The 24,012-nt window shown below is 44.1% G+C and overlaps 1 protein-coding gene and 2 long non-coding RNA genes across 15 annotated transcripts in view; all 3 read right to left on the bottom strand.

Moving 5' to 3' along the window:
* The window catches only part of LOC129830681 (homeobox-containing protein 1-like), a 47,941-nt gene extending 25,172 nt beyond the window's left edge, over positions 1 to 22,769 (bottom strand). Inside the window, exons 1-6 of one of the 3 annotated variants that reach the window (XM_055893286.1) lie at positions 22,518 to 22,769; positions 21,906 to 22,091; positions 19,535 to 19,973; positions 10,921 to 11,006; positions 3,048 to 3,158; positions 1,184 to 1,435 (exon numbers count right to left, since the gene is read on the bottom strand). In XM_055893286.1, the coding sequence (XP_055749261.1) occupies positions 1,184 to 1,435; positions 3,048 to 3,158; positions 10,921 to 11,006; positions 19,535 to 19,973; positions 21,906 to 21,984 (967 nt within the window). In that variant the 5' untranslated portion in view covers positions 21,985 to 22,091; positions 22,518 to 22,769. Of the gene's footprint in view, positions 1 to 1,183; positions 1,436 to 3,047; positions 3,159 to 10,920; positions 11,007 to 19,534; positions 19,974 to 21,905 lie in introns of all 3 variants that reach the window. The other 2 variants (XM_055893287.1, XM_055893285.1) reach the window with 2 other exon arrangements.
* LOC129830682 (uncharacterized) lies at positions 3,190 to 7,687 on the bottom strand. Of its 10 annotated transcripts, none has more exons than XR_008755615.1 (5): positions 7,587 to 7,687; positions 6,690 to 7,477; positions 5,083 to 6,652; positions 4,830 to 4,904; positions 3,190 to 4,542 (listed from the first exon to the last, which is right to left on the bottom strand). It is a non-coding gene; the product is annotated as an uncharacterized LOC129830682 (long non-coding RNA). The 10 variants fall into 10 exon arrangements; XR_008755616.1 differs by having other exon boundaries at positions 4,830 to 5,122; positions 5,159 to 6,652; positions 7,587 to 7,682; XR_008755609.1 differs by having other exon boundaries at positions 3,190 to 4,022; positions 4,059 to 4,542; positions 4,830 to 6,652; positions 7,587 to 7,668.
* On the bottom strand, positions 7,743 to 10,914 carry LOC129830683 (uncharacterized). 2 transcript variants are annotated; one of them, XR_008755617.1, is made up of 3 exons: positions 10,275 to 10,914; positions 8,442 to 10,024; positions 7,743 to 8,371 (listed from the first exon to the last, which is right to left on the bottom strand). It is a non-coding gene; the product is annotated as an uncharacterized LOC129830683 (long non-coding RNA). The 2 variants fall into 2 exon arrangements; XR_008755618.1 differs by having other exon boundaries at positions 8,442 to 10,132; positions 10,455 to 10,477.
* Positions 22,770 to 24,012: the final 1,243 nt, after the last annotated feature.

Genomic DNA, 24,012 nt, shown 5'->3' with positions numbered 1-24,012 from the left:
GTGATCACAGGCATGTGTCAGACAGAGTGGACTAGGTCAAGTGATCACAGGCATGTGTCAGACAGAGTGGACTAGGTCAAGTGATCACAGGCATGTGTCAGACAGAGTGGACTAGGTCAAGTGATCACAGGCATGTGTCAGACAGAGTGGACTAGGTCAAGTGATCACAGGCATGTGTCAGACAGAGTGGACTAGGTCAAGTGATCACAGGCATGTGTCAGACAGAGTGGACTAGGTCAAGTGATCACAGGCATGTGTCAGACAGAGTGGACTAGGTCAAGTGATCACAGGCATGTGTCAGACAGAGTGGACTAGGTCAAGTGATCACAGGCATGTGTCAGACAGAGTGGACTAGGTCAAGTGATCACAGGCATGTGTCAGACAGAGTGGACTAGGTCAAGTGATCACAGGCATGTGTCAGCTCCAGTCTTCCATGACTCAGACAGATGTCACAAAACAGTGCCCTTATGGAGTCTAAAATAATACAGCCCCTTCCTCACACATTTATTCCATTCTGATCTGATCTGATTTGATTTGGCCAAAAAAGAAAATTCAAATGTGAAACGATATACAAAACTAAATGTAAACCCAGTTTTTACAGCACTACAACCCTGGAGGAGAGGAGTTGATCACCCTGTTTTGGTTGGGGGGGGGCTGCCGGTTACCTGGCTGTGCGGCGGCTGGTTACCTGGCTGTGTGGTGGCTGGTTACCTGGCTGTGTGGTGGCTGGTTACCTGGCTGTGCGGCGGCTGCCGGTTACCTGGCTGTGCGGCGGCTGGTTACCTGGCTGTGTGGTGGCTGGTTACCTGGCTGTGTGGTGGCTGGTTACCTGGCTGTGTGGTGGCTGGTTACCTGGCTTTGTGGTGGCTGGTTACCTGGCTGTGCGGCGGCTGCCGGTTACCTGGCTGTGTGGTGGCTGGTTACCTGGCTGTGTGGTGGCTGGTTACCTGGCTGTGTGGTGGCTGGTTACCTGGCTGTGTGGTGGCTGGTTACCTGGCTGTGCGGCGGCTGCCGGTTACCTGGCTGTGTGGTGGCTGGTTACCTGGCTGTGTGGTGGCTGGTTACCTGGCTGTGTGGTGGCTGGTTACCTGGCTGTGTGGTGGCTGGTTACCTGGCTGTGTGGTGGCTGGTTACCTGGCTGTGTGGTGGCTGGTTACCTGGCTGTGTGGTGGCTGCTGGTTACCTGGCTGTGCGGCGGCTGCAGTGTACCATGGCAACAGGTGCATCAGCAGCTCTCTCTGTCTGCCCCAGGTGGTGGAGGAGGTCGCGGCTGTAGTGGCCAAGGTGCCCGTGGCGGCGTTGCCCGTCCCGTCTCTGTCCCCTCCCCTGGCTGCCCTGGGTCCAGAGCCCAGGTTTTGGCCCAGCCCCTGGCCGAGACCACTGAGCCCCAGGCCCAGACCCGCCGGGCCATGCTGGTTTTCACTCCACCTCAGCCCTTCAGTCAGAACAAAACCAAACCGGTGGTCAGGCCGAAGCCAGATATACGGAGACGTTTTGAGAGGTTTAGCAGAAGCCAAGTTGATACTTGCAGTCAATCAAAATCACCTGTTTATATGGCTATCAACAGGAATATAGTTTATAAAAACATAATTTGTTTTATAGCTGAATCATACTGAACGTTGAGTTCTGTTCTGAACAGGTATTTAGCGCCAAAGAAGCTAATAATTGTAGAATTATTAAAAGTGCCTGCTCGGTAGACAAAAAAGCATAGAGAAATGCTAGGCAACATGTTAGCATTAGTATCCAGAATTAGCCTCTCTGTTAGCGTTGCGATAGGGTTATCATTGTTAGCCGCGTAGGAATGAAAACCAGCACGTGCAGCAACTGAACTGAGCACCACAGAAGACAGCGGCAGAGGAGAGGAGACGGTGTGAGGAGGGCTTATTTCATGCATGTGACTGACACAGGAGTAAAAATCACTTGTCTGGCGACTCAAAGACAAGCGGGACGTAAACATTCCATTGTTAAGGCTACGTCGTTTGCTGATGTAGAATTGAGGGAAACGTTTCGTGTAGTAGAGAAAACCCTCCTCGTGCATCAATCTATACATGTCTGTGGTTGGTGTTAATTCTCTCATCAGGTCACGATGCTACTCTAGCTTGTCTTAAAAGGGATAGTTTAAGATTTTGGCAATTAACCACTTTTTCTACTTTACCAGTCATATTTTTTTATTTTTTATTTAACCTTTATTAAAACTAACAATTTGTTCTTAACTGACTTGGTTATTTACAACGACTTATTTATTATTTATTTACCATGACGCCAAACGCGGACGACGCTGGTCCAAAGTGTGCGCCGCCCTACGGGACTCCGAATCAAGGCCAGTTGTGATACAGCCTGGATTCGAACCAGGGTCTGTAGTGACGCCTCAAGCACTGAAACGCAGTGCCTTAGACCGCTGCGCCACTCGGGAGCCCCACTCATAGATATCATTTGTATGTCTCTGTGTGTAGTTTGAAGGAAGTCGGAGGGAAGTTTCTGGAGCCATTGCTAACTAGCGTTAGCGCAAAGACAGGAAGTCAACAGGAACAGCTAGAGTAATTGCTAGCTGTTCTCTTTTTTTATTTATCCGTTATTTTACCAGGTAAGTTGACTGAGAACACGTTCTCATTTACAGCAACGACCCGGGGAATAGTTACAGGGGAGAGGACATAGCTAGATGGAAACCACATTCATTCAAGCCAGATGACTTTAACGTTATCGATTAGCATCTACAGTAACAGATCCGTTTATATCCTACTGTGTCTTGTCTCTGTGAGTCATAAATATCTCTGTCTCCTGATCTCTGTCCTTCACTGAACTCTAGCCAGCCCTCCAGGACTCTGTGTGTGTGTGTGTGTATGTGTGTGTGTGTTTGTGTACGTCCGTCCGTGTCACGATGCTCAGTCACAGGGATGGGACACAAATTAATGGACAGATGGACAGATGGCACAAGCAGCTTCCAAAAGACCCCATACATGTGTCATAGAGTCAACATGAACCCTTTCCTCCCTCTAGCTCGATAGACCCAGCGAACAGTAGCCTCCACCTCCTACCGTGGCTCTTACCTGGGTTGCTCTTCTCTAGCAGGTACCAGCGGTAGAAAGATCTGCGTTTGGAGTCGCTCATCTCCAAGCCCTGCTGCAGCAACCACTGAGAGATATAACTCTGACTGATACCTAGAGAGAGGAGAGGAGATGTAACTGACTGATACCTAGAGAGAAGAGAGGAGATGTAACTGACTGATACCTAGAGAGAAGAGAGGAGATGTAACTCTGACTGATACCTAGAGAGAAGAGAGGAGATGTAACTGACTGATACCTAGAGAGAAGAGAGGAGATGTAACTGACTGATACCTAGAGAGAAGAGAGGAGATGTAACTGACTGATACCTAGAGAGAAGAGAGGAGATGTAACTGACTGATACCTAGAGAGAAGAGAGGAGATGTAACTGACTGATACCTAGAGAGAAGAGAGGAGATGTAACTCTGACTGATACCTAGAGAGAAGAGAGGAGATGTAACTCTGACTGATACCTAGAGAGAGGAGAGGAGATGTAACTGACTGATACCTAGAGAGGAGAGGAGATGTAACTCTGACTGATACCTAGAGAGAGGAGAGGAGAGGAGATGTAACTGACTGATACCTAGAGAGAAGAGAGGAGATGTAACTGACTGATACCTAGAGAGAAGAGAGGAGATGTAACTCTGACTGATACCTAGAGAGAAGAGAGGAGATGTAACTCTGACTGATACCTAGAGAGAAGAGAGGAGATGTAACTCTGACTGATACCTAGAGAGAAGAGAGGAGATGTAACTGACTGATACCTAGAGAGAGGAGAGGAGATGTAACTCTGACTGATACCTAGAGAGAAGAGAGGAGATGTAACTGACTGACACCTAGAGAGGAGAGGAGAGATGTAACTGACTGATACCTAGAGAGAAGAGAGGAGATGTAACTGACTGATACCTAGAGAGAAGAGAGGAGATGTAACTGACTGATACCTAGAGAGAAGAGAGGAGAGGAGATGTAACTGACTGATACCTAGAGTAGAGGAGAGGAGATGTAACTGACTGATACCTAGAGAGAAGAGAGGAGAGGAGATGTAACTGACTGATACCTAGAGAGAAGAGAGGAGATGTAACTGACTGATACCTAGAGAGGAGAGGAGAGGAGATGTAACTGACTGATACCTAGAGAGGAGAGGAGAGGAGATGTAACTGACTGATACCTAGAGAGAAGAGAGGAGATGAGATGTAACTGACTGATACCTAGAGAGAAGAGAGGAGATGAGATGTAACTGACTGATACCTAGAGAGAGGAGAGGAGAGGAGATGTAACTGACTGATACCTAGAGAGAAGAGAGGAGATGTAACTGACTGATACCTAGAGAAGAGAGGAGATGTAACTGACTGATACCTAGAAAGAAGAGAGGAGAGGAGATGTAACTGACTGATACCTAGAGAGAAGAGAGGAGATGTAAATGACTGATACCTAGAGAGAAGAGAGGAGATGTAACTGACTGATACCTAGAGAGAAGAGAGGAGATGTAACTGACTGATACCTAGAGAGAGGAGAGGAGAGGAGATGTAACTGACTGATACCTAGAGAGAGGAGAGGAGAGGAGATGTAACTGACTGATACCTAGAGAGAAGAGAGGAGATGTAACTCTGACTGATACCTAGAGAGAAGAGAGGAGATGTAACTGACTGATACCTAGAGAGAAGAGAGGAGATGTAACTGACTGATACCTAGAGAGGAGATGTAACTGACTGATACCTAGAGAGAAGAGAGGAGATGTAACTGACTGATACCTAGAGAGAAGAGAGGAGATGTAACTCTGACTGATACCTAGAGAGAGGAGAGGAGATGTAACTGACTGATACCTAGAGAGAAGAGAGGAGAGGAGATGTAACTGACTGATACCTAGAGAGAAGAGAGGAGATGTAACTGACTGATACCTAGAGAGAAGAGAGGAGATGTAACTGACTGATACCTAGAGAGGAGAGGAGAGGAGATGTAACTGACTGATACCTAGAGAGAAGAGAGGAGATGTAACTGACTGATACCTAGAGAGAAGAGAGGAGATGTAACTGACTGATACCTAGAGAGAAGAGAGGAGAGGAGATGTAACTGACTGATACCTAGAGGAGAGGAGAGGAGATGTAACTGACTGATACCTAGAGAGAAGAGAGGAGAGGAGATGTAACTGACTGATACCTAGAGAGGAGAAGAGAGGAGATGTAACTGACTGATACCTAGAGAGAAGAGAGGAGATGTAACTGACTGATACCTAGAGAGAAGAGAGGAGATGTAACTGACTGATACCTAGAGAGAAGAGAGGATATGTAACTGACTGATACCTAGAGAGAAGAGAGGAGATGTAACTGACTGATACCTAGAGAGAAGAGAGGAGAGGAGATGTAACTGACTGATACCTAGAGAGAAGAGAGGAGATGTAACTGACTGATACCTAGAGAGAAGAGAGGAGATGTAACTGACTGATACCTAGAGAGAAGAGAGGAGATGTAACTGACTGATACCTAGAGAGAGGAGAGGAGATGTAACTGACTGATACCTAGAGAGAGGAGAGGATATGTAACTGACTGATACCTAGAGAGAAGAGAGGAGATGTAACTGACTGATACCTAGAGAGAGGAGAGGAGATGTAACTGACTGATACCTAGAGAGAAGAGATGTAACTGACTGATACCTAGAGAGAGGAGAGGAGATGTAACTGACTGATACCTAGAGAGAGGAGATGTAACTGACTGATACCTAGAGAGAAGAGAGGAGATGTAACTGACTGATACCTAGAGAGAAGAGAGGAGATGTAACTGACTGATACCTAGAGAGAGGAGAGGAGATGTAACTGACTGATACCTAGAGAGGAGAGGAGATGTAACTGACTGATACCTAGAGAGGAGAGGAGATGTAACTGACTGATACCTAGAGAGAAGAGAGGAGAGGAGATGTAACTGACTGATACCTAGAGAGAGGAGAGGAGATGTAACTGACTGATACCTAGAGAGAAGAGAGGAGATGTAACTGACTGATACCTAGAGAGAAGAGAGGAGATGTAACTGACTGATACCTAGAGAGGAGAGGAGATGTAACTGACTGATACCTAGAGAGAAGAGAGGAGAGGAGATGTAACTGACTGATACCTAGAGAGAAGAGAGGAGAGGAGATGTAACTGACTGATACCTAGAGAGGAGAGGAGATGTAACTGACTGATACCTAGAGAGAGGAGAGGAGATGTAACTGACTGATACCTAGAGAGAAGAGAGGAGATGTAACTGACTGATACCTAGAGAGAAGAGAGGAGATGTAACTCTGACTGATACCTAGAGAGAAGAGAGGAGATGTAACTCTGACTGATACCTAGAGAGAAGAGAGGAGATGTAACTCTGACTGATACCTAGAGAGAAGAGAGGAGATGTAACTCTGACTGATACCTAGAGAGAAGAGAGGAGATGTAACTGACTGATACCTAGAGAGAGGAGAGGAGATGTAACTCTGACTGATACCTAGAGAGAAGAGAGGAGATGTAACGCTGACTGATACCTAGAGAGAAGAGAGGAGATGTAACTCTGACTGATACCTAGAGAGAAGAGAGGAGATGTAACTGACTGATACCTAGAGAGAAGAGAGGAGATGTAACTGACTGATACCTAGAGAGAGGAGAGGAGATGTAACTCTCACTGATACCTAGAGAGAGGAGAGGAGATGTAACTGACTGATACCTAGAGAGGAGAGGAGATGTAACTCTGACTGATACCTAGAGAGAAGAGAGGAGATGTAACTCTGACTGATACCTAGAGAGAAGAGAGGAGATGTAACTCTGACTGATACCTAGAGAGAAGAGAGGAGATGTAACTGACTGATACCTAGAGAGAAGAGAGGAGATGTAACTGACTGATACCTAGAGAGAAGAGAGGAGATGTAACTGACTGATACCTAGAGAGAGGAGAGGAGATGTAACTGACTGATACCTAGAGAGAGGAGAGGAGATGTAACTGACTGATACCTAGAGAGAGGAGAGGAGATGTAACTGACTGATACCTAGAGAGAAGAGAGGAGATGTAACTGACTGATACCTAGAGAGGAGAGGAGATGTAACTGACTGATACCTAGAGAGAAGAGAGGAGAGGAGATGTAACTGACTGATACCTAGAGAGAAGAGAGGAGAGGAGATGTAACTGACTGATACCTAGAGAGGAGAGGAGATGTAACTGACTGATACCTAGAGAGAGGAGAGGAGATGTAACTGACTGATACCTAGAGAGAGGAGAGGAGATGTAACTGACTGATACCTAGAGAGAAGAGAGGAGATGTAACTGACTGATACCTAGAGAGAAGAGAGGAGATGTAACTCTGACTGATACCTAGAGAGAAGAGAGGAGATGTAACTCTGACTGATACCTAGAGAGAAGAGAGGAGATGTAACTCTGACTGATACCTAGAGAGAAGAGAGGAGATGTAACTCTGACTGATACCTAGAGAGAAGAGAGGAGATGTAACTGACTGATACCTAGAGAGAGGAGAGGAGATGTAACTCTGACTGATACCTAGAGAGAAGAGAGGAGATGTAACGCTGACTGATACCTAGAGAGAAGAGAGGAGATGTAACTCTGACTGATACCTAGAGAGAAGAGAGGAGATGTAACTGACTGATACCTAGAGAGAAGAGAGGAGATGTAACTCTCACTGATACCTAGAGAGAGGAGAGGAGATGTAACTGACTGATACCTAGAGAGAGGAGAGGAGATGTAACTCTCACTGATACCTAGAGAGAGGAGAGGAGATGTAACTGACTGATACCTAGAGAGGAGAGGAGATGTAACTCTGACTGATACCTAGAGAGAGGAGAGGAGATGTAACTGACTGATACCTAGAGAGGAGAGGAGATGTAACTCTGACTGATACCTAGAGAGAAGAGAGGAGATGTAACTCTGACTGATACCTAGAGAGAAGAGAGGAGATGTAACTCTGACTGATACCTAGAGAGAAGAGAGGAGATGTAACTGACTGATACCTAGAGAGAAGAGAGGAGATGTAACTGACTGATACCTAGAGAGAAGAGAGGAGATGTAACTGACTGATACCTAGAGAGAGGAGAGGAGATGTAACTGACTGATACCTAGAGAGAAGAGAGGAGAGGAGATGTAACTGACTGATACCTAGAGAGGAGAGGAGATGTAACTGACTGATACCTAGAGAGAAGAGAGGAGATGTAACTGACTGATACCTAGAGAGAAGAGAGGAGATGTAACTGACTGATACCTAGAGAGAAGAGAGGAGATGTAACTGACTGATACCTAGAGAGAAGAGAGGAGATGTAACTGACTGATACCTAGAAAGAAGAGAGGAGATGTAACTCTGACTGATACCTAGAGAGAAGAGAGGAGATGTAACTGACTGATACCTAGAGAGAAGAGAGGAGATGTAACTGACTGATACCTAGAGAGAAGAGAGGAGATGTAACTCTGACTGATACCTAGAGAGAAGAGAGGAGATGTAACTGACTGATACCTAGAGAGAAGAGAGGAGATGTAACTCTGACTGATACCTAGAGAGAAGAGAGGAGATGTAACTGACTGATACCTAGAGAGGAGATGTAACTGACTGATACCTAGAGAGAAGAGAGGAGATGTAACTGACTGATACCTAGAGAGAAGAGAGGAGATGTAACTGACTGATACCTAGAGAGGAGAGGAGATGTAACTGACTGATACCTAGAGAGGAGAGGAGAGGAGATGTAACTGACTGATACCTAGAGAGAAGAGAGGAGATGTAACTGACTGATACCTAGAGAGAAGAGAGGAGATGTAACTGACTGATACCTAGAGGAGAGGAGAGGAGATGTAACTGACTGATACCTAGAGGAGAGGAGAGGAGATGTAACTGACTGATACCTAGAGAGAAGAGAGGAGAGGAGATGTAACTGACTGATACCTAGAGAGGAGAAGAGAGGAGATGTAACTGACTGATACCTAGAGAGGAGAAGAGAGGAGATGTAACTGACTGATACCTAGAGAGAAGAGAGGAGATGTAACTGACTGATACCTAGAGAGAAGAGAGGATATGTAACTGACTGATACCTAGAGAGAAGAGAGGAGATGTAACTGACTGATACCTAGAGAGAAGAGAGGAGAGGAGATGTAACTGACTGATACCTAGAGAGAAGAGAGGAGATGTAACTGACTGATACCTAGAGAGAAGAGAGGAGATGTAACTGACTGATACCTAGAGAGAAGAGAGGAGAAGAGATGTAACTGACTGATACCTAGAGAGAGGAGAGGAGATGTAACTGACTGATACCTAGAGAGAGGAGAGGAGATGTAACTGACTGATACCTAGAGAGAGGAGAGGAGATGTAACTGACTGATACCTAGAGAGAAGAGAGGAGATGTAACAGACTGATACCTAGAGAGAGGAGAGGAGATGTAACTGACTGATACCTAGAGAGAAGAGATGTAACTGACTGATACCTAGAGAGAGGAGAGGAGATGTAACTGACTGATACCTAGAGAGAGGAGATGTAACTGACTGATACCTAGAGAGAAGAGAGGAGATGTAACTGACTGATACCTAGAGAGAAGAGAGGAGATGTAACTGACTGATACCTAGAAAGAGGAGAGGAGATGTAACTGACTGATACCTAGAGAGAAGAGAGGAGATGTAACTGACTGATACCTAGAGAGAAGAGAGGAGATGTAACTGACTGATACCTAGAGAGGAGAGGAGATGTAACTGACTGATACCTAGAGAGGAGAGGAGATGTAACTGACTGATACCTAGAGAGGAGAGGAGATGTAACTGACTGATACCTAGAGAGAAGAGAGGAGAGGAGATGTAACTGACTGATACCTAGAGAGAGGAGAGGAGATGTAACTGACTGATACCTAGAGAGAAGAGAGGAGATGTAACTGACTGATACCTAGAGAGAAGAGAGGAGATGTAACTGACTGATACCTAGAGAGGAGATGTAACTGACTGATACCTAGAGAGAAGAGAGGAGAGGAGATGTAACTGACTGATACCTAGAGAGAAGAGAGGAGATGTAACTGACTGATACCTAGAGAGGAGAAGAGAGGAGATGTAACTGACTGATACCTAGAGAGAAGAGAGGAGATGTAACTGACTGATACCTAGAGAGAGGAGAGGAGATGTAACTGACTGATACCTAGAGAGAAGAGAGGAGATGTAACTCTGACTGATACCTAGAGAGAAGAGAGGAGATGTAACTGACTGATACCTAGAGAGAAGAGAGGAGATGTAACTGACTGATACCTAGAGAGAAGAGAGGAGAGGAGATGTAACTGACTGATACCTAGAGAGAAGAGAGGAGATGTAACTGACTGATACCTAGAGAGAAGAGAGGAGAGGAGATGTAACTGACTGATACCTAGAGAGAAGAGAGGAGATGTAACTGACTGATACCTAGAGAGAAGAGATGTAACTGACTGATACCTAGAGAGGAGAGGAGATGTAACTGACTGATACCTAGAGAGAGGAGAGGAGATGTAACTGACTGATACCTAGAGAGAGGAGAGGAGATGTAACTGACTGATACCTAGAGAGAAGAGAGGAGAGGAGATGTAACTGACTGATACCTAGAGAGAAGAGAGGAGATGTAACTGACTGATACCTAGAGAGGAGAGGAGAGGAGATGTAACTGACTGATACCTAGAGAGAAGAGAGGAGATGTAACTGACTGATACCTAGAGAGAAGAGAGGAGAGGAGAAAGAGTGGAGAAGGAGAGCAGATGAGAAGGAGAACAGAATGAGGGAAGGAGAAGAGAGCCAGGGTGAACGTATTAGAAAATATCCTAGACAGAAAGACAGTAATAGTGAAACAAAACGACGTCAACAATACCTACAAGAAAAAGATGCCACAGGTACAGTGAAAGCTGTCTGAGCAGAATAGATGTATTACCTGTAACCTGTCCTACGATGGCCTGGGAGATCCTACGGTTGTTGAGGAAGGCCTTGATTTCCTCCTTCACCAGGTTACTGTCCCTCCTACAAGAACAGGCACCACAGGGTTAGCAGACGACACAACCAGAGTAGGACCGATTACCAACAAATGACGAGACAGTCTACAGGGAGGAGGTGAGGGCCCTAGCAGAGTGGTGCCAGGAAAATACCCTCTCCCTCAACAGACGCACAATCGAGAGCATCCTGTCGGGCTGTATCACCGCCTGGTACGGCAACTGCTCCGCCCCGCGACCGCAGGGCTCTCCAGAGGGTGGTGAGGTCTGCACAACGCATCACCGGGGGCAAACTACCTGCCCTCCAGGACACCTACAGCACCCGATGTGACAGGAAGGCCAAAAAGATAATCAACCACCCGAGTCACAGCCTGTTCACCCCGCTATCATCCAGAAGGCGAGGTCAGTACAGGTGCATCAAATCTGGGACCGAGAGACTGAAAAACAACTTCTATCTCAAGGCCATCAGACTTGTTAAATAGCCATCACTAACCGGCTTCCACCTGGTTACTCAACCCTGCACCTTAGAGACTGCTGCCCCATATACAGACAGGGAATCACTGGTCACTTTAATAATGTTACTCAACCCTGCACCTTAGAGACTGCTGCCCCATATACAGACAGGGAATCACTGGTCACTTTAATAATGTTACTCAACCCTGCACCTTAGAGACTGCTGCCCCATATACAGACAGGGAATCACTGGTCACTTTAATAATGTTACTCCACCCTGCACCTTAGAGACTGCTGCCCTCTATACAGACAGGGAATCACTGGCCACTTTAATAATGTTACTCAACCCTGCACCTTAGAGACTGCTGCCCTCTATACATAGACATGGAATCACACTTTAATAATGTTACTCAACCCTGCACCTTAGAGACTGCTGCCCTCTATACAGACAGGGAATCATTGGTCACTTTTAATAATGTTACTCAACCCTGCACCTTAGAGGCTGCTGCCCCATATACAGACAGGGAATCACTGGTCACTTTAATAATGTTACTCAACCCTGCACCTTAGAGACTGCTGCCCTCTATACATAGACATGGAATCACACTTTAATAATGTTACTCCACCCTGCACCTTAGAGACTGCTGCCCCATATACAGACATGGAATCACTGGTCACTTTAATAATGTTACTCAACCCTGCACCTTAGAGACTGCTGCCCTCTATACAGACAGGGAATCACTGGTCACTTTAATAATGTTACTCAACCCTGCACCTTAGAGACTGCTGCCCCATATACAAACATGGAATCACTGGTCACTTTAATAATGTTACTCCACCCTGCACCTTAGAGGCTGCTGCCCTCTATACAGACAGGGAATCACTGGTCACTTTAATAATGTTACTCAACCCTCCACCTTAGAGACTGCTGCCTACAGACAGGGAATCACTGGTCACTTTAATTTTTACATACTGCTTTACTCATCTCATATGTATATACTGTATTCTATTCTACTGTATTTTAGTCAATGCCACTCCGACATTGCTCAATCTAATATTTATAAATTCCATTATTTTACTTTTAGATGTGTGTATCGTTAGATACTACTACTCTGTCGGAGCTAGGAACACAAGCATTTAGCTACACCCGCAATAACATCTGCTAAATATGTGTATGTGACCAATAACCTTTGATTTAAAGAAGAGACCACACACTTCCTGCCTCCTCACATCTGCACTAATGTGAATCTACTAATGCCGTCTGGGGTACGCCAAATAAAAAATGTGATTCACATTTTCAAACAGTCCATTTAGATTTTCCAAAGGGGCTATACATTTGGCTGATGCCCCCCCCCCCCCCCCACCCCCGACCTCCTCACCTGAGTAGCTTCGTTTCACTGCCAAAAATGTAATTAAACTGTCTAGTGTTCAGCAAAATAACAACACAATGTCAAATACAGGTAGACTAGTCAAATAATTAACAACCAATCACATTAACCGATAGTCTCTAGTGGGAATTCCACTAACAGTCCGTATGGAGGCAAACGTACAGAAGTGTGTTGGTTATCAAGGGGTAAAGTAGTGAAGGGTTGTTTTTTTAAATTGAGAGACGAGCTTAAAGTTCTTTGCTCACCATCATTTTCACGTGTCTGACCGCTTGCATGATGACGAGTTTCTCACACGACTGGCCTATCTGGGTGATGTTTTTTTCACTCGCCTGAATGATCTGAATCTAGGATTACAGGGACTCTCCGCAACTATATTCAATGTACGCGGGAATTAAATCAGAAGCCGTTTCTGGATAGGTCTGCGCTCAGAGTTTCTTGCCTTGGCAAATCGCGCTGTTAAGACACTGATGCCCTTTGAAACCACGTACCTATGTGAGAGTGGATTCTCGGCCCTCACTAGCATGAAAACTAAATACAGGTACAGACTGTGTGGATAATGATTTAAGACTGAGATTCTCTCCAATAAAACCCAACATTACAGAGTTATGGGCTTCCTTTCAAACACACCCTTCTCATTAACCTGTGGGGAGTTATTCACCATTTTAGATGAACAAATAAGGTTTGATATGTAGAAAATATGTAGAGAAAAAAAAGAGCAAAAATGATTGATTATTATTATATTATTGATTTGTGCCCTGGTCCTATAAGAGCTCTTTGTCACTTCCCATGAGCCGGGTTGTGACAAAAACTCACACTCATTCTTATGTATCGTATAGTGTGTGTGGCGGGCTTACAATGACGGCAAAAAAAACAACATTTGAGAGGGCACGATCCTGGTGCTGGGATGTTTGAAGGGGTAGGGGACTATAAATACAGTTTGGGAACCACTGTACAGGAAGTGAACACATTCTTCACCATATGGGTTTTACCCTCCACTGTATTTTCAGATAAACAAGATGAAGGATATGACTCAAGACCCCACATTTCTGGACATCTACAACGTACACACAAAATCAAAGCGACTGTGGTTTCTGGAAAGTCTAAAACCTCGTAGGGGAAGAAAACCAGACAGGGCTTAGTTTGTTGACAACATGTGAACTATATTTTGTCTCCAATGTTTATTGAAAACATCAATACATTTTCACAATGGAGGACTTGTCTCTCTCCAATACAGTGTTAAGAGTTGTTGGTTAGCTAGCTGGCATATGTTTTTTTTGGGGGGTTGAAAATCCCCCAAAATTGTATTTCTAACATTTATTTCATGTTAAAAGAGATGTTGTATGTTTCTGGACATAGTTTTAAAGTCACGTGCACAACGACACGCCATTCTTACTCCAAACACAACAATGGAGGAATCTATAGAACAAATACAGACAGGAAATACAAATACGAGAAGAAAAAAACACGATACAGTAAGGTGACTATATACAGGGTCATTACCATAGTAACAATGATACTGGAGTGATGGAGGTAGATATGTATAGGGGTAAGGTGACTATATACAGGGTCATTACCATAGTAACAATGATACTGGAGTGATGGAGGTAGATATGTATAGGGGTAAGGTGACTATATACAGGGTCATTACCATAGTAACAATGATACTGGAGTGATGGAGGTAGATATGTATAGGGGTAAGGTGACTATATACAGGGTCATTACCATAGTAACAATGATACTGGAGTGATGGAGGTAGATATGTATAGGGGTAAGGTGACTATATACAGGGTCATTACCATAGTAACAATGATACTGGAGTGATGGAGGTAGATATGTATAGGGGTAAGGTGACTATATACAGGGTCATTACCATAGTAACAATGATACTGGAGTGATGGAGGTAGATATGTATAGGGGTAAGGTGACTATATACAGGGTCATTACCATAGTAACAATGATACTGGAGTGATGGAGGTATATATGTATAGGGGTAAGGTGACTATATACAGGGTCATTACCATAGTAACAATGATACTGGAGTGATGGAGGTAGATATGTATAGGGGTAAGGTGACTATATACAGGGTCATTACCATAGTAACAATGATACTGGAGTGATGGAGGTAGATATGTATAGGGGTAAAGGTGACTATATACAGGGTCATTACCATATTAACAATGTACAGGGATACTGGAGTGATGGAAGTAGATATGTATAGGGGTAAAGGTGACTATATACAGGGTCAGTACCATATTAACAATGTACAGGGATACTGGAGTGATGGAGGTAGATATGTATAGGGGTAAAGGTGACTATATACAGGGTCATTACCATATTAACAATGTACAGGGATACTGGAGTGATGGAAGTAGATATGTATAGGGGTAAAGGTGACTATATACAGGGTCAGTACCATATTAACAATGTACAGGGATACTGGAGTGATGGAGGTAGATATGTATAGGGGTAAGGTGACTATATACAGGGTCATTACCATAGTAACAATGATACTGGAGTGATGGAGGTAGATATGTATAGGGGTAAGGTGACTATATACAGGGTCATTACCATAGTAACAATGATACTGGAGTGATGGAGGTAGATATGTATAGGGGGAAGGTGACTATATACAGGGTCAGTACCATATTAACAATGTACAGGGATACTGGAGTGATGGAAGTAGATATGTATAGGGGTAAGGTGACTATATACAGGGTCATTACCATAGTAACAATGATACTGGAGTGATGGAGGTAGATATGTATAGGGGTAAGGTGACTATATACAGGGTCATTACCATAGTAACAATGATACTGGAGTGATGGAAGTAGATATGTATAGGGGTAAGGTGACTATATACAGGGTCATTACCATAGTAACAATGATACTGGAGTGATGGAGGTAGATATGTATAGGGGTAAGGTGACTATATACAGGGTCATTACCATAGTAACAATGATACTGGAGTGATGGAGGTAGATATGTATAGGGGTAAGGTGACTATATACAGGGTCATTACCATATTAACAATGATACTGGAGTGATGGAGGTAGATATGTATAGGGGTAAGGTGACTATATACAGGGTCATTACCATAGTAACAATGATACTGGAGTGATGGAGGTAGATATGTATAGGGGGAAGGTGACTATATACAGGGTCAGTACCATAGTAACAATGTACAGGGATACTGGAGTGATGGAGGTAGATATGTATAGGGGTAAGGTGACTATATACAGGGTCATTACCATAGTAACAATGATACTGGAGTGATGGAGGTAGATATGTATAGGGGTAAGGTGACTATATACAGGGTCATTACCATATTAACAATGATACTGGAGTGATGGAGGTAGATATGTATAGGGGTAAGGTGACTATATACAGGGTCATTACCATAGTAACAATGATACTGGAGTGATGGAGGTAGATATGTATAGGGGGAAGGTGACTATATACAGGGTCAGTACCATAGTAACAATGTACAGGGATACTGGAGTGATGGAGGTAGATATGTATTGGGGGAAGGTGACTATATACAGGGTCAGTACCATATTAACAATGTACAGGGATACTGGAGTGATGGAGGTAGATATGTATAGGGGTAAGGTGACTATATACAGGGTCATTACCATATTAACAATGTACAGGGATACTGGAGTGATGGAGGTAGATATGTATAGGGGTAAAGGTGACTATATACAGGGTCAGTACCATATTAACAATGTACAGGGATACTGGAGTGATGGAGGTAGATATGTATAGGGGTAAGGTGACTATATACAGGGTCATTACCATAGTAACAATGATACTGGAGTGATGGAGGTAGATATGTATAGGGGTAAGGTGACTATATACAGGGTCATTACCATAGTAACAATGATACTGGCGTGATGGAGGTATATATGTATAGGGGTAAGGTGACTATATACAGGGTCATTACCATAGTAGCAATGATACTGGCGTGATGGAGGTAGATATGTATAGGGGTAAGGTGACTATATACAGGGTCATTACCATAGTAACAATGATACTGGAGTGATGGAGGTAGATATGTATAGGGGTAAGGTGACTATATACAGGGTCAGTACCATATTAACAATGATACTGGAGTGATGGAGGTAGATATGTATAGGGGTAAGGTGACTATATACAGGGTCAGTACCATATTAACAATGATACTGGAGTGATGGAGGTAGATATGTATAGGGGTAAGGTGACTATATACAGGGTCATTACCATAGTAACAATGATACTGGAGTGATGGAGGTAGATATGTATAGGGGTAAGGTGACTATATACAGGGTCAGTACCATATTAACAATGATACTGGAGTGATGGAGGTAGATATGTATAGGGGTAAGGTGACTATATACAGGGTCATTACCATAGTAACAATGATACTGGCGTGATGGAGGTAGATATGTATGATTGCCTGGATGCAATAATGTCGTTACCCGCCCCTCCCTACACACCTGACCCTAATTAGCCAGGCTAACAGCTAACAGTAGGAGAATAAGTCATCGTCACCAGGGACTCTGGTCGTTATCTGGTAATGGTATAATCATCCTCCTCTCCAAGACTAGTCTCTCTCTCTTACTGTGTTCACCTCAAATAACCATCCTTCGCTTTGTCATGTTTCGCTATTCTCTCCTAATCGTCTTCTGCCATCTCTTTAAGCAGTAGGCCTATACCTCTCCTCATTACTGTCCTATAGGTCCACACCTCTCCTCATTACTGTCCTATAGGCCTTTACCTCTTTTCATTACTATCCTATAGGCCTTTACCTCTCCTCATTACTATCCTATAGGTCCACATCTCTCCTCATTACTGTCTTATTGGCCTTTTCCTCTCCTCATTACTGTCCTATAGGCCCACACCTCTCCTCATTACTATCCTATAGGCCTTTACCTCTCCTCATTACTATCCTATAGGCCTATACCTCTCCTCATTACTGTCCTATAGGCCTTTACCTCTCCTCATTACTGTCCTATAGGCCTTTACCTCTCCTCATTACTGTCTTATTGGCCTTTACCTCTCCTCATTACTGTCCTATAGGCCTTTACCTCTCATTACTATCCTATAGGCCCACACCTCTCCTCATTACTGTCCTATAGGCCTTTACCTCTTTTCATTACTGTCCTATAGGCCTTTACCTCTTTTCATTACTGTCCTATAGGCCTTTACCTCTTTTCATTACTGTCCTATAGGCCTTTACCTCTCCTCATTACTGTCTTATTGGCCTTTACCTCTCCTCATTACTGTCCTATAGGTCCACACCTCTCCTCATTACTATCCTATAGGTCCACATCTCTCCTCATTACTATCCTATAGGCCTTTACCTCTTTTCATTACTATCCTATAGGTCCACACCTCTCCTCATTACTATCCTATAGGTCCACACCTCTCCTCATTACTATCCTATAGGTCCACACCTCTCCTCATTACTATCCTATAGGTCCACACCTCTCCTCATTACTATCCTATAGGTCCACACCTCTCCTCATTACTATCCTATAGGTCCACACCTCTCCTCATTACTATCCTATAGGTCCACACCTCTCCTCATTACTATCCTATAGGTCCACACCTCTCCTCATTACTATCCTATAGGTCCACACCTCTCCTCATTACTGTCCTATAGGCCAACATATCCTTTCTCCTTTCCTGTCTCCATTAACTTCTTATGGCTAGAGGGCAGCATTTTCTCGTTTGGATGAAAAGCATGCCCAGAGTAAACTGCCTCCTACTCAGTCCCAGATGCTAATATATGCATATTATTATTAGCTTGATTTGTTTCTACGAACAGTAATATAACTTTTTGGAATTCTCGTCCGACATTTCCGCTGGACTTGCCCGCGCCTCGTAAGTTTCGATTTGTTTACTAAACTCCCTAACAAAAGGAGGAATATGGACATAAATGATGGACTTTATGGAACAAATCAAACATTTATTGTGGAACTGGGATTCCTGGGAGTGCATTCTGATGAAGATCATCAAAGGAGAGTGAATATTTATAATGCTATTTCTGACTAATGTTGACTGCGCAACATGGCGGATATTTATTTTGGCTGGTTTGGGCTCTGAGCTCCATATTATTGCATGATTTGCTTTTTCCGTAAAGTTTTTTTGAAATCTGACATAGCGGTTGCATTAAGGAGAAGTGGATCTAAAATTCCATGCATAACACTTGTATTTTCATCAACATTTATAATGAGTATTTCTGTAAATTGATGTGGCTCTCTGCAAAATCACCGGATGTTTTTGGAACTACTGAACATAACACGCCAAAGTAAAATGAGATTTTTGAATATAAATATGCAGTTTATCGAACAAAACATACATGTATTGTGTAACATGAAGTCCTATGAGTGTCATCTGATGAAGATCATCAAAGGTTAGTGATTCATTTTATCTCTATTTGTGCTTTTTGTGACTCCTCTCTTTGGCTGGAAAAATGGCTGGGTTTTTCTATGACTTGGTGGTGACCTAACATAATCGTTTGTGGAGCTTTCGCTGTAAAGCATTTTTGAAATCAGACACTGTGGCTGGATTAACGAGAATTGTATCTTTAAAATGGTGCCTAATACTTGTATGTTTGAGAAATTTGATTTATGAGATTTCTCTTGATTTGTATTTGGCGCCCTGCAATTTCATTGGCTGTTGGCGAGGGGTTCCGCTAGCACTCTCTCAAACTGCCCTCTTGCCCCCTCCTCACCTCATGTACTCCTCAACCTTCTCCTCCAGGTCCCAGTCCTCCTCCGCCATGATGTCATAGCTGAATGACCTCTGAACTCCGACTGCCGGGGGGTACAGCGGCGGGGGCGAGGTTTCGTAGCTGTTGCTAGGCGACATGGAGGCGCCATCCAGCCCGGGTGTCTGCGTGGTGACGGAGGCCAGGGAGAGGGAGGAAGAAGAGGAGGAAGAGGAGGAGGGGGCTGGGACAGAGGCTGTGCTAGGGGTAGTGTTGGTTATGGGGTTGGCGGTGTGTGTGTCGTTGCAGTACGGGGGGCGCTGGTCGGGATCTAGCCGCTCTAGGGACGCCAAAGCCTGGATGATCTGTGGCTTGGTCATCCCTGAGAGACGGAGACGCTGGAGGAGGTCGATCTGCTCGATGGTATAGCGTGGCTCCACCTCACAACACTCCATCCTGACATCTAACGGGTTAAAATAGACATGCCTAGTTCACAAATCTGGCTTCCCTTGTCCCGGAACTAGGCATCTATATTAACATTTAACATCTCCGACTTACTTTAACTGAGGCCTCGGTAAACATAAAAGTAAAAAGTCAGAACTGTTAATGTAAATGCCTAGCTGCGGGCTGAACTTTGGCACAGTCACAACACTTACATATTTGTCCTGGGCATAAGACAGTGCTGATTCACAGCCTGATTACTCATTAAGTTATATAGTGTATTCGGAAATTATTCAGACCCCTTCCATTTTTTCCAAATGTTGTTAGATTACAGCCTTGTTCTAAAATGGATTAAATAAGTACAATTCCTCATCAATCTACACACAATACCCCCATAAGGACAAAGCGAAAACAGGTTAAGAAATGTTTGCACAATTATTAAAAATAGAAAACAGAAATAACTTGACATAAGTATTCAGACCCTTTGCTATGAGATTTGAAATGGAGCTCAGGTGCATCCTGTTTCCATTGATCATCCTTGAGATGTTTCTACAACTTGATTGGAGTCCACCTGTGGTAAATTAAATGGATTGGACATGATCTGGAAAGGCACACACCTGTCTATATAAGGTCCCACAGTTGACAGTGCATGTCAGAGCAAAAACCAAGCCATGAGGTCGAAGGAATTGTCTGTAGAGCTCAGAGACAGGATTTAGTAGAGGCACCGATCCGGGGAAGGATATGCTGCATTGAAGGTCCCCAGGAACACAGTGGCCTCCATCATTATTAAACAGAAGAAGTTTAGAACTCTTGGTGGTTTTCCTATAGCTAGCCGCCCGGCCAAATTGAGCAAATCGGGGGAGAAGGGCCTTGGTCAGGGAGGTGACCAAGAACCCGATGGTCACTCTGACAGCGCTCCAGAGTTCCTCTGTGGAGATGGGAGAACCTTCCAGAAAGACAACCATCTCTGCAGCACTCCACCAAACAGGCCTTTATGGTAGAGTGGCCAGAAGGAAGCCACTTGTCATTAAAAGGCACATGACCGACTGCTTGGAGTTTGCCAGAAGGCACCTAAAGAATCTCAGACCATGAGAAACAAGATTCTCTGGTCTGATGAAACCAAGATTGAACTCTTTGGCCTGAATGCCAAGCATCACGTCTGGAGAAAACCTGGCACCATCCCTACAGTGAAGCATGGTGGTGGCAGCATCATGCTGTGGGGATGTTTTTCAGCGGCAGGGACTGGGAGACTAGTCAGGTTTGAGGGAAAGATGACCAGAGCAAAGTAGAGAGAGATACTTGATGAAAACCTGCTCCAGAGTGCTTAGGACCTCAGACTGAGGCGAAGGTTCACCTTCCAACAGGACAACAACCCTAAACACAAGGCCAAGACAAAGCAGGAGTGGCTTCGGGACAAGTCTCTGAATGTCCTTGAGTGGCACAGCCAGAACCCGACCGAACATCTCTGGAGAGACCTCAAAATAGCTGTGCAGCGACGCTCCCCATACAACCTGACAGAGCTTGAGAGGATCTGCAGAGAAGAATGCGAGAAACTCCCCAAATACAGGTGTGCCAAGCTTGTAGTGTCATACCCAAGAAGACTAGAGGCTGTAATCGCTGCCAAAAGGTGCTTCAACAAAGTACTGAGCAAAGAGTCTGAATACTTACGTCAATATCATATTTCCTTTAATTTTTTCTAAAAAACAGTTTTTGCTGTCATTATGAGGTTTATGGGTATTTTGAATCTATTTTAGATAAGGCTGTAACATAACACATTTTGGAAAAAGTCAAGGGGTCTGAATACTTTCCGAAATAACCTATGTATTTATTGGCATGATGTTGAATGCTAGCTATGTACTGACATGAATAATTAAATCTGTGCATTGATTGTAAAATAAAATAATGAGTGTCATTACCCCTGCCCATGGCATTACAGTGCCAGACTGCAGCCTACCTGATAGCGGGGGTGAGTGGCACCCTGTGGGCAGAGGTTCGGTTCGCGGTGCCGCAGCCGGAAGGCACCACTGTCGCATGGCTCGATGGAGCTCCCGGGGAGAGGTAGGCGACAATTGATGATGCGGTGTAGGGACGAGGGAGGAAATGACACTGTAGTCAACTAGCCAGCTAGCTAGCAACTTCACTTCAAATATGATCAAAGTTTGTAGTTAAATTAGACGTTGCCTGTTGCTAAATAAGTTAGCTAACTAGCTATCAAGTTAGCTTGTTGTTAGCCATTTGCCAGGTGAGATGCGCCAGTCACTTTCACTGACGTGCTGCAGTCTGGTTCGGTTATATGGTTAGCTTATCATGCTAGCTAATTATTAGCTTGCTAGCTATCTATAATCTGTTGACAGTAACTTCAAGCTATTAAAAGTAGCAAACTTTAGCTAAGTTGTAAAACTAGCTAACTCATTGCATCCACCCTGCACCAATAACTAGCGCACGCTAATTAGGTCATAAACCAGAGAACTTTGCACCAAAATTATCTTGATTTAGCCGAGGTGGGAGATAATGGCATGCTAATGGAGACACATGATGCTAACCGGCAGCGCCCCTTTTATCTTACCTCCCGCTGCTGTGGCAAGCTGCAGCCGTTTAAATGGGTCGCTATAACGCAGCAGGGGACGCTATGTGGGCACTACTCTCGAAATGCTCAACCGTGCACGTCGACCGACCAAACTTCGTAACGGTTTCCAACTAGCTAATGAAGGTGATCCGTGCAGGGTCACATTGTCCCGGGATGCAGCAGCAGCAGAACCGTAGAGAAACAGATTCGGTAAACGGGGAGTCGGTCTCAGTTTCTGACCTCTAACCCCACCACACTGTCCCGGGATGATATAGGAAGTTATTCATCTGGGAGGGAAAATCAAAACGTTTTGTTTTATTCATTAATACATTCAGTTCTCCAAAAAAAACTTAATAGTGCAAACCTTATAGCCATTTGCCTATAACAAAGTGACCTGTAAAGCACATTGAGGCAAAGCATTTTGTGACAAAAAAAGGCTTTGTTAATACTAACGACCCATGGTTTATAAGCGCGGAAATCGACTGTGCCGCTCGAGCATGCTTTTGCGGCAGAGTCGATAGCGCCCCGGACCTCGGGCTAGAAGGTCGAGGGTTCGAGACCTGCTCCCTGCCTGTTTCATTACAATACGTTTGATTGATACATTGATTGATTGAAAAAACACTATTAGCCAACATTCTATTCCTTCTGTAGCATGTTGGTATTTCTATATCTGATCTGTTTATAAAGTAGGCCCTAATGACAGTCCAGGAACATCTACACTATGGGCTTTTGCCCTCAGAACAGCCTCAATTTGTCAGGGCATGGACACTACAAGGTGTCATTCCACAGGGATGCTGGCCCATGTTGACTCCGATGCTTCCCACAGTTGTGTCACGTTGACTGAATGTCCCTTGAGTGGTGGACCGTTCTTGATACACACACACAGGAAACTGTTGAGCGTGGGGGAAAAAATCCAGCAGCGTTGCAGTTCTTGATACAAACCGGTGCGCCTGGCACCTACTACCATACCTCGTTCAAAGGCAATTCAATATTTTGTCTTGCCCATTCACTCTCTGAATAGCACACATGTCTCAAGGCTTAAAAAAAACCTTCTTTAACCTTGTCTCCTCCCCTTCATCCACACTGATTTGTAGTGGATTTAACACGTGACATCCATAAGGGATCATAGCTTTCACCTGGATTCACCTGGTCAGTCTATGTCATGGAAAGAGCAGGTGTCCTTAATGTTTTTCATTCTCAGTGTATATGTCTCTTATGTATTTCATTCGGCATGATCACATATCAATCAGATTGCATGCAGACTTATAAATGGCATCAAGTGAAAGATACAGTGCCATCAGAATGTATTCATACATACCACTTGATGTATTCCACATTTTGTTGTGTTACAGCCTGAAAAAAAAAAAAAAAAGGATGACATTTATTTTTCTCTCACACATCTACACACAAAGTGAAAACATGTTTTTTACTGAAAATATAGGTCAGTCATACGTTTGGATACAACTACTCATACAAAGGTTTTTATTTTGTACTA

Source organism: Salvelinus fontinalis, chromosome 32 (assembly GCF_029448725.1).
Source record: "Salvelinus fontinalis isolate EN_2023a chromosome 32, ASM2944872v1, whole genome shotgun sequence".
NCBI classification, from domain to species: Eukaryota; Metazoa; Chordata; class Actinopteri; order Salmoniformes; family Salmonidae; genus Salvelinus; species Salvelinus fontinalis.
The sequence above is the reverse complement of the archived record's forward strand: the minus strand, read 5'-3'. Positions and strand labels throughout refer to the sequence as shown.